Here is a 13,490-nt window from a genome sequence, read left to right on the forward strand (position 1 = left end):
GACAGGAGGAGGGCAATTTAGTGTGGGTGTAAGAGGGGGGGGGGGGGGGGGGGGGGGGGGGTGATTGCTAAAGGCAAAGAAGTTGTACCAAAGTCACCTCTGCACATGCTCTCTTCCACATCACAAAACAAACAGTGAGTGACGTCCTCCATCATGCCCATCAGCTGCTGAACTGAAATGAACACAACAGGACATGACAGGGAAACAAAGGAAGAACAAACACTTCACAGTGCGTGTTGTTGTCGTTGCACAATATCCCTTTATTACAGCCATTAATCTACATTCGGTCAATGTAAGTGTAATTATGCACCTTGCTCTGTGTACTAACATAAGTTAACATAAACAACGGCTTATCCACCCATTTGTCTGTTGTTTTGTATTTGAAGAAATCCATTAGTACATGACCACAGGAAATAAGTGATGTCTGTTTTGTAAAGTAATGGAATAGATATGAGATCATTGGGATTATGATAGTGACAACAAAATGTAAATCACTATTCATGCATTTAAAAGATGAATGACCCTTTATAGTTGGCCCAAGCTTAGACTTAAAGCTTATAGTGTTTGTTTGCTGATCAGATGTATAAGTAAGCTTTAGTAGCAAAAATTCTCCCTAAGCTTCTTAGTTTAGCAGCTCCACTCAGATATCTTTGCTCTTATGACGCATGTGAAAAGAGTATGAAATCTGCCGATGATAAATGGCAAGGCTTTATTCCGTTTTATTTTCTCTGGTCTGAAATGCTAAAACAAAGTCAAATCTGCCATGATGAAAAGGCTTTTCAGAGGTATAGAAACATTTGCTTTGTCAGTTGTGAGTAATGGACACTTGAGTACTTGTGTGAAATGCCTTGAGATTAAGATGAATCTGGCACGTCAAATATTTAAAAAACAGTTATCTTTAAAATGGGTATTAATAGAAGTATATTCTCTGTCAATTTGTAGCTTCTTGTGTAATGAATACAGTATACTCACTGCAACCTTAGATTTTTGGGGGTGGAGATCACTTATCCATGCAGTTGGTATTCACTCTGTCAGCACAGTTACTGATAAATGTTTGTGAGTCAAGAGAAAGATGCAAATGAAATGAATCTTGTTGACCTGAAAGAGAGATTTTCTCACTCTGCCTTGATACTGCATGAAGTGATGAAAGACAAATGGCATAGATCAAATGAAACGTACATTTCAGACATGGTTTCATGGTAGAACACTGAGTGATATTATGTGCTCCATGCTGAGATTATGTCTTGGGAGACTTGCAAGAGACTTGGATCAGCACTTCAAAACACCTTTTGAAGTAAATATCTTTGGAAAATGATTTGGTAATGTTGCCATGTAAACATGGAAGAGCTTGAGGCTGTCAGTGAGATTGAACTAATATGGAGTAGCTTGGAGATGGGAGGAAGAGAGCTCTTACCTAAGAAAGTAACTGGGCTCTTAGATTAGGGATGATTGTCTGACCTTGTCTACTGTCTCTGGATGAAAACTATTCATGAAAACTCTTCATGACCTCATTGGAAAAAGATCAGTGCATACTGGCACGGGCAATTAAGTGATAATGCCTGGAAAGACGGTGTCTGGAGTATATATCAGCACAGGTGTTGTTACGCCCAAAACTAAGTGACCATCATATTCAAATAATGATTGACATATTTTCATACAAAATGTTATTTTGATGAATTTATTTCATCCTTCCACAAGATATAGTCCCGACACAAATCTAAGAATGCTACCCAAGCTGGCTGGTCGTTCGTTCTATCGGTTCGGTTGCCAGAAATGCGACCTGTCGTTCAGTCTTTTTGTTCGGTATCTATGGACACAAACCAGTCGTTCAGTCTTTTTGTTCTGTATCTATGGACACAAATCAGTCGTTCAGTTTTTTGTTCTGTATCTATGTACGCAAACCAGTCGTTCAGTCTTTTTGTTCTGTATCTATGGACGCAAACCAGTCGTTCAGTCTTTTTGTTTTGTATCTATGGACGTGACCCAGTCATTCGTTCTAAATGTTCGATTGCCATACTGGCTGGCAACGTTCCTATCCCTTGCTTGCTAGCTAGCCAACAATGGCTAACTTACTGTCACATCAAACAGTGCTGCCAGAATAACAACAGTAGCTGCCTTTGTATTTGTTGAAGCTGTTTTCTAGAGACATTTATTTGGATACATCCATAACAATGAGCTAATGAGGCGCGATTTTGCCTGGCATAGAAAATGTGCTCTCTCGTCAGGACACTGTTGTTCAGAAGAGCTAGCCAACAACACATAATTACTTCAAACTGAAGATGGAAAGACTGCAAACTAGCTGCACTTTGTTTCGTTTGACCCTTTTTCAATTGACATTTCTTTGTATATATATCCTTAAAAATTATGGCAATTGATTGATGATGATTTCGACTGGCCGAGAAACGCTGTCTGTCTCGTCCCGACACGTTCATTACTATGTGACAGCTGGAGATCGAATTTGAATATTGAAACAATGTTGCTAATGTCAGAGAGACAGACAGCAAGGTTTATGCAAATCTACACTGTTGAAAACTAAATGCTAGTCTTAAAGAAATGTGAGATTATGTCTAGATGCTTTTTATAGTGGAGATCAAGTTGATAAATTGCTTGGCTGGGCTGATGAGACAGTGGATTGCTCCGTCAGATGGAACAGAGTAAATAGACATTTTAACATCATAGATTTAGCCGGTGGTAACTTGTGTAATAGACACCTGCTGGATTATGGTTTTAACCAATCAGCATTCAGGATTAGAACCACCCGTTGTACAATTGTTCATACATTTGCTTGGATGAGAAACTGCAGCAACACACTTTTACTCCCCTTCCAACTCAATTTGCCATGTGGAACATTCGATAGTCTTTTAACCAAAACAGAGTTTTAGTTAGTGTGCAAGGTAATTTTTGTCAGCTACTTGCTGACTATAAAATATCACAGGATCCCCCACAACAAACAGGACATTACTCTGACGATGCATCTTCTAACTGCTGAGTGCATGGATAGGTAGAGTAGGAATCTCTTCTATTTGCATTCCTCCCTTGAGTCTGTCAAAGTCAAGGCCATTTTTCTTTACCCCCCTGAGCACTTACGGGAGGGAGCCAATGATAACGGAATTTCAATGCTCCATAAAGGATCCAATTCCTTTAAGCAAGGAACTTTGATAGAACCGGGCTGAACCTGCAGTATGTTTTCCATGGTTTAAAAAAATGCATGAAATTTCTCAATGGGCTGACAGAAACTGCTAACCAAGGTTACATAAGAAATTAAAATGTAATGACTGTGTTCTTGGATAAGGTTGTGAAGGATTTCTGTCCAATATAGCACAGTGTGTTATTGGATTAACATACATTTCAATGTTATATCTTATTATGGCCTTCGCCTTGTGTTCAGTGTAGCAGTTTCTTACAGCTGTTTGACTGTATTACCATAGTGGGGCATGCACTGCTAAGATACGGCAGAACCATTTGTTGAGTTCATTAAAGCTCTGGGAACTATTTGTCCTCGGTTAAGGATAACTTAATGTCTGGTTTCATTATCTCTCCTTTTCATTGGTGTAATTTAGCATCATATAAGATCTCTCTATCATTTAAAGACCAAGAGAGTTCCACTTTCACACCACTGATTTACAAATAAATGCTATATTTAATGTTTAATAGAACAAATCTGTACATACAGTAGTTTAATTTAGAAGCTGGTAACATGCTTAATCTGAATATATAGTATAACATATTCACCCATAAATAGCATAAATGACAGGGAATGTATGTTTTGGTAAGGCCTGTTTTGATGTTTAACTATTGCTGTTATTTGTGCTCGTCCCCTGTCCAGGTGTCAGACAGGTGTGACTACGTGTTTGTGAATGGGAAGGAGATGAAGGGCAAGGTGAGGATGATGGTGAACTTCACCTACAGCTACCTGAGTGCCCAGCTGGAGATGAATGTGTGGATCCCACGGCTGCCCCTCCAGATCGAGGTGTCTGACACAGAGCTCAGCCAAATCAAGGGATGGAGGGTGCCCATCATGACCAGCAAGAGGTACAGTAGAGCCCACCCACCAGCCACCCCCATTCCTGGCACACAGTGAAGTCTAGTGGCTTAAAAGGAAGCCCTAACTCTAAAATTAGTGTATGTTTTTATCACAAATAATATTTCTCAACGAGATCAGGCTTGTGTTTTAATACCATTACATAATGTATTAAAATAACTCAATGTGATCCAATCTACAGAGTGAGAGAATTAAAATGGGAAACAGTGATTAGGGACAGGGCACAGGATATGTGTGTGCATGCTTGCGTGTGTGTTTTGTGACAGGTGTGACGTGTGCTGTAGCCTAATTCAGAGTGTTTCTATTAATTCCCTAGGCTCAGCTGGAACAGTGATGAGGAGGAGGATAAGAAGGGTAAAGGCTGCATGTTGCAGTTCCAGCATGCCCTTGTGCGTGTGATCACACACTTCATAGCCGAGCAGTCGGACCCCCGGGAGCCCCAGGTCTACTTTCTGGGCTCAGACTGGCAGGTGGACGTCACCAGGCTTGTGCGCCATTTCCTCAAGGTGGAGGACCCTCGTATCGCCAGACTGCAGGCAGGCAGGGTGCTGTCAGGACAAGACATGGGGACCACCTCCATCCAGGTAACCATCAGGCCTGGTGGGAAGCCTGACTGACTGCATGTTTAAATGGGCCTTTAACTATAGAGGCGACATTTTTTATTTTTTTTATTTTACCTTTATTTAACCAGGCAAGTCAGTTAAGAACAAATTCTTATTTTCAATGACGGCCTGGGAACAGTGGGTTAACTGCCTGTTCACAGAACGACAGATTTGTACCTTGTCAGCTCGGGGGTTTGAACTTTAAGTTCGCTCTAACCACTAGGCTACCCTGCCGCCCCATATTATCATGACGTGATATTTACATTGTGATATTTAATTCACTCTGTTTTTTGTGCCCGCGAAGGTGTTCTCCCCCCTCTCAGACTCCATCTTGGCAGAGAAGACCGTGACAGTAGGGAATGACAAAGTGACCATCACAGAGCTGGGGGTGCAACTGGTCACCGGCCTGGCTCTGTCCCTGCAGCTCAGCCCAGGAAGCAACAGGGCCATCCTCGCCACGGCAACCATACAGGAAGTGCTGCAGAGCCCCAAACAGGTGCTGTTTATGATCTTCTTGAATGACAATCAGATCAGACACAGGTATACTTTTTGAGTTTAATGATATTAAATATTGTTTGTTATTATACAGAAGGCTGTGGTTAGTTCCTGGGTCCAGTTCAGCGATGGCTCCCTGACCCCTTTGGACATTTATGACCCGGCCTACTACCGCGTGACACTGACCTCTCTGGACCAGGGCGTGGTGTCGGTGCAGGGCTCCCCGCCTGCAGTGGTGGCAGAGGGCGAGGGACAGGGTGTGCTGGTCAGGGTGGAGATGGCCATCTGTGAGGCTTGCCAGAAGTCCAAACGGAAGAGCTCGCTGGCCGTGGGCAGCGGCAGCCTCAAGGTCAAGTTCCAGGTCAACAGCCGGCGCTTTTCCAGCAATAGTAGCAGCAACAGTAGCAGCAGTAGTGGAGGTGGGGTTGGCAGTGGCAGTAGTAAGGACAGCAGCAGTGACTATGGGAATGATGGGGAGGAGGTGGACAGTGAGAGGAAGCAACAGCAGCCACAGCAGCCCCTGCCCAGCAGCTCAGCCTCAGAGCGGGAGGAGAGCGCCATGCGCAAGGTCACCACAACAGCCAAATCCAGTGAGCCAGACGCCACTCCGGGGAGCATGTCCAGCGGTGGCAGCAGCCACGGCGGAATGGGGAGGGCGAGTGAATCAGGAAGTTTCTTAAATGCTGCAACCATCAACAGTCCTGCCAGCCCCATCAATGACAGTGATGTTAGCAGCCCTAGTGACTATGGCACAGCTGAGGGGACAGACAATGGGCTAATTGGAGGTATAGGTAGTGTTGCAGTCAGTAGCACTGTGAAGACACTTGGTAACCTGATCAACTACAATAACTTCCCCTCTCAGGTGGAGGTGCCTGACCAGGAGCGAGTCGAGGTGGACATGGGCAATGAGGACATGCTGTCTAACCGGCCTCTCTCAGACTTGGAGATCGGCATGTACGCTCTGCTGGGGGTCTTCTGCCTGGCCATCCTGGTCTTCTTGGTGAACTGCATCTCTTACGTAGTAAAGTTCAGGCACAAACATCCCTCCTCTCATGGCCAGGAGCCCACAGGGCACAGGCACGACTGGGTGTGGCTGGGCACTGATGCAGAGCTGGTGATGAATGTGCCTGGCACTCCCCTCCAGCAAGATGACCACAGCACCACAACAGTCATAGACATTGGGCCTGATAAGACTGCCTCTCTGCCCAGGCAGCCCAGCTGCCTAGCCTCCTCTAGACCCTCCTCTCCTTTGGTCTGTGGGGGCTCCCTCGGGGCCAAGCCCATGAACCGCACTGAGTCCCTCCACTCCCCCACCACCAAGAGGAAGAGGGTCCAGTTCACCACCTTTGCCTCTCTGGATCGTGAGCACTCCCCACACCTCCCCAGAGAGAACGGCCATGGCATCCACTGGGTGGGGAAGGAGGAGAACTATGTTGAACCCCAAGTGCCCATCACAGAACCTGTGGACCATTTATAATACATAAAGGGACCGTTTCACCCCAACTGTGGGTGTGTATGTGGCTTTGATTGCCTCAATGCCTTTATTTATGGATAAAAGCAGACAACATAAGGAGCATCACCGCAAGTGGTTATACTTATTCATTATTTGTGGTTAGTTTTAAATATCTGTCAAGGCGTCTTACATGTCAAGGCGTCTTACATGTAAATATCTTAAATGCTTTGTGAGAGACATTTTTTGTATTAGATATTAGAGAAAACACTGTGAATACGTGTGAGGATGCTTCTCATCAACCGACTAATGGCACTTTGTGTGGTGGAGAGGATAAAACGTTACTCAGGCCAGTTGAAATATCTTTTTTTTTTTACAAAAAAACAGAGGGTCTTGTTGCATGTGAAAAATGTAATTACAGTGCCTTGCGAAAGTATTCGGCCCCCTTGAACTTTGCGACCTTTTGCCACATTTCAGGCTTCAAACATAAAGATATAAAACTGTATTTTTTTGTGAAGAATCAACAACAAGTGGGACACAATCATGAAGTGGAACAACATTTATTGGATATTTCAAACTTTTTTAACAAATCAAAAACGGAAAAATTGGGCGTGCAAAATTATTCAGCCCCCTTAAGTTAATACTTTGTAGCGCCACCTTTTGCTGCGATTACAGCTGTAAGTCGCTTGGGGTATGTCTCTATCAGTTTTGCACATCGAGAGACTGAAATGTTTTCCCATTCCTCCTTGCAAAACAGCTCGAGCTCAGTGAGGTTGGATGGAGAGCATTTGTGAACAGCAGTTTTCAGTTCTTTCCACAGATTCTCGATTGGATTCAGGTCTGGACTTTGACTTGGCCATTCTAACACCTGGATATGTTTATTTTTGAACCATTCCATTGTAGATTTTGCTTTATGTTTTGGATCATTGTCTTGTTGGAAGACAAATCTCCGTCCCAGTCTCAGGTCTTTTGCAGACTCCATCAGGTTTTCTTCCAGAATGGTCCTGTATTTGGCTCCATCCATCTTCCCATCAATTTTAACCATCTTCCCTGTCCCTGCTGAAGAAAAGCAGGCCCAAACCATGATGCTGCCACCACCATGTTTGACAGTGGGGATGGTGTGTTCAGCTGTGTTGCTTTTACGCCAAACATAACGTTTTGCATTGTTGCCAAAAAGTTCAATTTTGGTTTCATCTGACCAGAGCACCTTCTTCCACATGTTTGGTGTGTCTCCCAGGTGGCTTGTGGCAAACTTTAAACAACACTTTTTATGGATATCTTTAAGAAATGGCTTTCTTCTTGCCACTCTTCCATAAAGGCCAGATTTGTGCAATATACGACTGATTGTTGTCCTATGGACAGAGTCTCCCACCTCAGCTGTAGATCTCTGCAGTTCATCCAGAGTGATCATGGACCTCTTGGCTGCATCTCTGATCAGTCTTCTCCATGTATGAGCTGAAAGTTTAGAGGGACGGCCAGGTCTTGGTAGATTTGCAGTGGTCTGATACTCCTTCCATTTCAATATTATCGCTTGCACAGTGCTCCTTGGGATGTTTAAAGCTTGGGAAATCTTTTTGTATCCAAATCCGGCTTTAAACTTCTTCACAACAGTATCTCGGACCTGCCTGGTGTGTTCCTTGTTCTTCATGATGCTCTCTGCGCTTTTGACAGACCTCTGAGACTATCACAGTGCAGGTGCATTTATACGGAGACTTGATTACACACAGGTGGATTGTATTTATCATCATTAGTCATTTAGGTCAACATTGGATCATTCAGAGATCCTCACTGAACTTCTGGAGAGAGTTGGCTGCACTGAAAGTAAAGGGGCTGAATAATTTTGCACGCCCAATTTTTCAGTTTTTGATTTGTTAAAAAAGTTTCAAATATCCAATAAATGTCGTTCCACTTCATGATTGTGTCCCACTTGTTGTTGATTCTTCACAAAAAAATACAGTTTTATATCTTTATGTTTGAAGCCTGAAATGTGGCAAAAGGTCACAAAGTTCAAGGGGGCCAAATACTTTCGCAAGGCACTGTATCTTACCTTTTACATTCACATGGTGGTACCCCCTAAAGCAGGGATCTTCAACTAGATTCAGCCACCGGCCAATTATTTTCTTTGTAGAATGCAAATTGACTTCAAGAAGCCGAAACAGATATAATTTTTGACTATAGCATAATCATTTCAAACCTTGCTTACATTTGTACACAATCACATAAACTACATGACCACTCGTTGAACATCTCATTCTAAAATCATGGGAATTAATATGGAGTTGGTCCCCTTTTGCTGCTATAACAACCTCCACTCTTCTGGGAAGGCTTTCCACTTGATGTTGGAACATTGCTGTGGGGTCTTGCTTCCATTCAGCCACAACAACATTAGTGAGGTCAGGCACTGATGTTGGGCAATTACGCATGGCTCGCAGTCTGCGTTCCAATTCATTATCATGCTGAAACAGGAAAGGGCCTTCCCCAAACTGTTGCCACAAAATTGGAAGAAGCACAGAATCGTCTATAACGTATGCTGTAGTGTTAAGATTTACCTTCATTGGAACCAAGGGGCCTAGCCCAAATCATGAAAAACAGCCCCAGACCACCTCTATCAAACGTTATAGTTGGCACTATGCATTGGGGCTGGTAGCGTTCTCCTGGCATCCGCCAAACCCAGATTCGTCCATCAGACTGCAAGATGGTGAAGCGTGATTCATCACTCCAAAGAACGTGTTTTCACTGCTCCAGAGTCCAATGGCGGCGAGCTTTACACCACTCCAGCTTGGCATTGTACATGGTGATCTTAGGCTTGTGTGCAGCTGCTCGGTCATGGAAACCCATTTCATGAAGATCCCAACAAACAGTTTGTGTGCTGACGTTGCTTCCAGAGGCAGTTTGGAACTTGGTAGTGAGTGTTTCAACTGAGGACAGACCATTTTTATTCGCTTCAGCAATCGGTGGGCCCGTTCTGTTAGCTTGTGTGGCCTACCACTTCGCAGCTGAGTCATTCCTGCTCCTAGACGTTTCCACTTCACAATAACTGCACTTACCGTTGACCGCGGCAGCTCTAGCAGGGCAGAAAAAAGACGAACTGACTTGTTGGAAAGGTGGCATCCTATGACGGTGCCACTTTGAAATTCACTGAGCTCTTCAGTAAGGCCATTCTACTGCCAATGTTAATCTATGGAGATTGCATGGCTGTGTGCTCAATTTTATGCACTTGTCAGCAATGGGTGTGGCTGAAATAGCCAAATCCACTCATTTTAAGGGGTGTCCACATACCTTTGTGTATATATATAGTGTCAATCTATAATGCGTGGGAGTACTTTGGAAGTAAAAATCAGCTGCGGGCCGCCAGTAAACAAACATAACAGCGCTGTCTGATGAAAACCTCATAACTCAATTTGACATGTATTGAAAGCAGTACTCCCTTCAATGTATTCTGAAAATACTCTAGGAACAATAAAATGTATTCAAAACAGCCTCTATCATTTCATAACTGTATGTTTGTTAATGGGACAATATTACTTTTTTCAATTTCCTGAAACATTTCTGTTGGATATGAGAGAGATTCATCTGACAGCGAAGCAACCCAACAAGGAATTTTTGTATATGCACTGTTGTCTTTATATTGTGTACATTTGTTTGATTTGATTTTTGATAATGTCGGATATGATTTTTCATTAAACATACAGTACCAGGACTCATTCAAGGGTTTTTCTTATTTATTTAATACTATTTTCTACATTGTAGAATAATAGTGAAGACATCAAAACTATGAAATAACACATGGAGTCATGCAGTAACCGAAAAGGGTTAAACAAATAAATATATTTTATATTTGAGATTCTTCAAAGAAGCCACACTTCACCTTGATGACAGCTTTGCACACTCTGCATTCTCTCAACCAGCTTCATAAGGAATGCTTTTCCAACAGTTGAAGGAGTCTCCACATATGCTGAGAACTTGTTGGCTACTTTCCCTTCACCCATCAGTCCAACTCATCCCAAACCATCTCAATTGGATTGAGATCGGGTGATTGTGGAGGCCAGGTCATCTGATGCAGCACTCCACTCTCCTTCTTGGTAAAATAGCACTTACACAGCCTGGAGGTGTGTTGGGTCATTGTACTGTTGAAAAACAAATGATAATCCCACTAAGCGAAAACCAGATGGGATGTCATATCGCTGCAGAATGCTGTGGTAGCCATGCTGGTTAAGTGTGCCTTGAATTCTAAATAGATTACTGACAGTGTCACCAGCAAAGCACCACCACACCATTTTTTTTATTTAACAAGGCAAGTCAGTTAACAAATTCTTATTTACAATGACGGCCTACCAAAAGGCCTCCTGCAGGGACGGGGGATTAAAAGTAAAAATAAATCAAATATAGGACAAAACACACATCACGACAAGAGAGAACACAACACGACATGAAGAGAGACCTAAGACAACAACATAGCATGGCAGCAACACATGACAACACAGCATGGTAGCAACACAACATGACAACACAGCATGGTAGCAACACAACATGACAACAACATGGTAGGAACATTACATGGCAGCAGCACAACATAGTAGCAGCACAAAACAGGGTACAAACATTTTTGGGCACAGACAACAGCACAAAGGGCAAGAACATAGAGACAACAATACATCACGCAAAGCAGCCACAACTGTCAGTAAGAGTGTCCATGGTTGAGTCTTTGAATGAAGAGATTGAGATAAAACTGTCCAGTTTCAGTGTTTTTTGCTGCTAGTTCCAGTCGCTAGCTGCAATTGAACTGAAAAGACGAACGACCCAGGGATGTATGTGCTTTGGGGACCTTTAACAGAATGTGACTGGCAGAACGGTGTTGTATATGGAGGATGAGGGCTGCAGTAGATATCTCAGATAGGGGGGAGTGAGGCCTAAGAGGGGTTGAATAAATAAGCATCAACCACACCTCCTCCTCCATGCTTCAATTTGGGAACCATACATTCAGAGATCATCTGTTCACCTACTCTGCGTCTCACAAAGACACAGCGGTTGGAACCAAGAATCTAAAATTGACAGATTTCCATCGGTCTAATGTCCATTGCTCGTGTTCCTTGGCCCAAGCAAGTATCTTCTTCTTATTGGTGTCCTTTAGTAGTGGTTTCTTTACATAAATTCGACCATGAAGGCCTGGCTTCAGTTGATGGTGAGATGTGTCTGTTACTTGAACTCTGTGGAGCATTTATTTGGGCTGCAATCGGAGGTGCAGTTAACTCTAATGAACTTACCCTCTGCAGCAGAGGTAACTCTGGGTCTTCCTTTCCTGTGGCGGTCCTCTTGAGATCCAGTTTCATCATAGCGCTTGATGGTTTTTGCAACTGCATTTAAAGAAACTTTCAAAGTTCTAGCAATGTTTTGTTGTGACTGACCTTCATGTCTTAAAGTAATGATGGACTCTCGTTTCCGTTTGCTTATTTGAGTTGTTGCAATAATATGGACTTGGTCTTTTACCAAATAGGGCTATCTTCTGTTTACCACCCCTATCTTGTCACCATACAACTGATTGGCTCAAATGCATTAAGAAGGAAAGAAATTCCCCAAAATAATTTAAATGCATCCCAGGTGGCTACCTCATGAAGCTGGTTGAGAGAATGCCAAGAGTGTGCAAAGCTGTCATCAAGGGAAAGGGTGTGTCATGACGTTGCACTCTTTGGGTACAGAAAGCCCCACCCCCCTCTCCCTGTCTCCTACACCCAGGCTGCTGTGGTCAGAGAAAGGTCATACATTCCTGGAGGAGATTATCTCCTCATGGCCACAGTATAGAGAGAGAGTCAAGTTTTCATAGAAGAGAACAAAGGAATGTATTCCACCTCACAGAACTTGAGGTCCTAACAACATTTATGTTCTGGAGAAGGTATAAAAGATCGGTGAAGAATCCAACTACGAACTGGTCCGTTTGGTAAAATTTTGTGAAACTCATGGGAGACAATACGGCCACATTACCATAACGCTGTTTATGTAGCCTCAGATATGAGATTTACATCTAATTGTTGTATAACATGAATGAGTGAAGATGATACTGTTTGTAAAATTGTGTAATGTGATTTTGGACTGTTTAATGAAGGAAACTCCAATTCCCTTTGAGTTTAACTAAATCAGAGGACCACCCATGGGCACAGTTAGGACCTGGCATCATGAGACAGCCTTTTTCTGCTCTCCAGAATAAAAACCCCACTTTGAGAATTTCTCAACAGACCATGTTGCTCTCAATTACGAGAGGACAAAGGTTGCAGACCAGCTTACCTCGATAACGAGAGGGCCAAGGTTTGAGACCAGACTGCTGATTCTTCTAACCATGCCATGTGGTTAAACTCTTAGACTATCGATACCGACAGAATAAGAACAAGTCTTTGATATTAATTACTAATCTGCAGCTAGGAATTCGGTATCATTGAACGCGAAGACCGACAACCGCCGAAACATCTATTCTATAACGACATGAATGAATGTCACTCTGAAGGATCCATTCTAACCACGACATGGAGAGAAACAAACTTTTCAGATCCCGAAGACACACAGAGCATAAATATATATATTGCTTGCAATTGTTTCCGAATGAGTGAGCGTTCATGTGCAAAGGATTAGCATTTCAATTGTTATAATTATCAACTCTGTAGTGACTTCTCAGCTGACCCCCACTCCCCTTTTGTCTAACAAGCCGCCATGCCGGTTTAGCCCACTAGGGCACATTCCCCTATCATTTCTTGTAACCACATTTACTTTGTTTGTTTGTGTGTGCACTTCTGTGATTAGTTAGTTAGTAAATCAATTATTTAAGACAATTGATGTATGGATGACTCATAGTGAAGACTGGATTCGTGCAGATAACCAACAATTTACGATGTTTGGAATGAGACTAATGTGA

The 13,490-nt window shown here is 43.0% G+C and overlaps 1 protein-coding gene across 2 annotated transcripts in view; it reads left to right on the forward strand.

The window, feature by feature from the left end:
- The window catches only part of LOC139389822 (transmembrane protein 132D-like), a 62,577-nt gene extending 55,576 nt beyond the window's left edge, over nt 1-7,001 (forward strand). For both annotated transcript variants that reach the window (XM_071136787.1, XM_071136788.1), the window contains 4 exons: nt 3,827-4,032; nt 4,359-4,626; nt 4,949-5,140; nt 5,234-7,001. In XM_071136787.1, the coding sequence (XP_070992888.1) occupies nt 3,827-4,032; nt 4,359-4,626; nt 4,949-5,140; nt 5,234-6,616 (2,049 nt within the window). In that variant the 3' untranslated portion in view covers nt 6,617-7,001. The remainder of the gene's footprint in view (nt 1-3,826; nt 4,033-4,358; nt 4,627-4,948; nt 5,141-5,233) is intronic.
- The last annotated feature ends 6,489 nt before the right edge of the window (nt 7,002-13,490 follow it).

The sequence above is a fragment of the Oncorhynchus clarkii genome, chromosome 30, assembly GCF_045791955.1.
Source record: "Oncorhynchus clarkii lewisi isolate Uvic-CL-2024 chromosome 30, UVic_Ocla_1.0, whole genome shotgun sequence".
In the NCBI taxonomy this organism is placed as follows: Eukaryota; Metazoa; Chordata; class Actinopteri; order Salmoniformes; family Salmonidae; genus Oncorhynchus; species Oncorhynchus clarkii.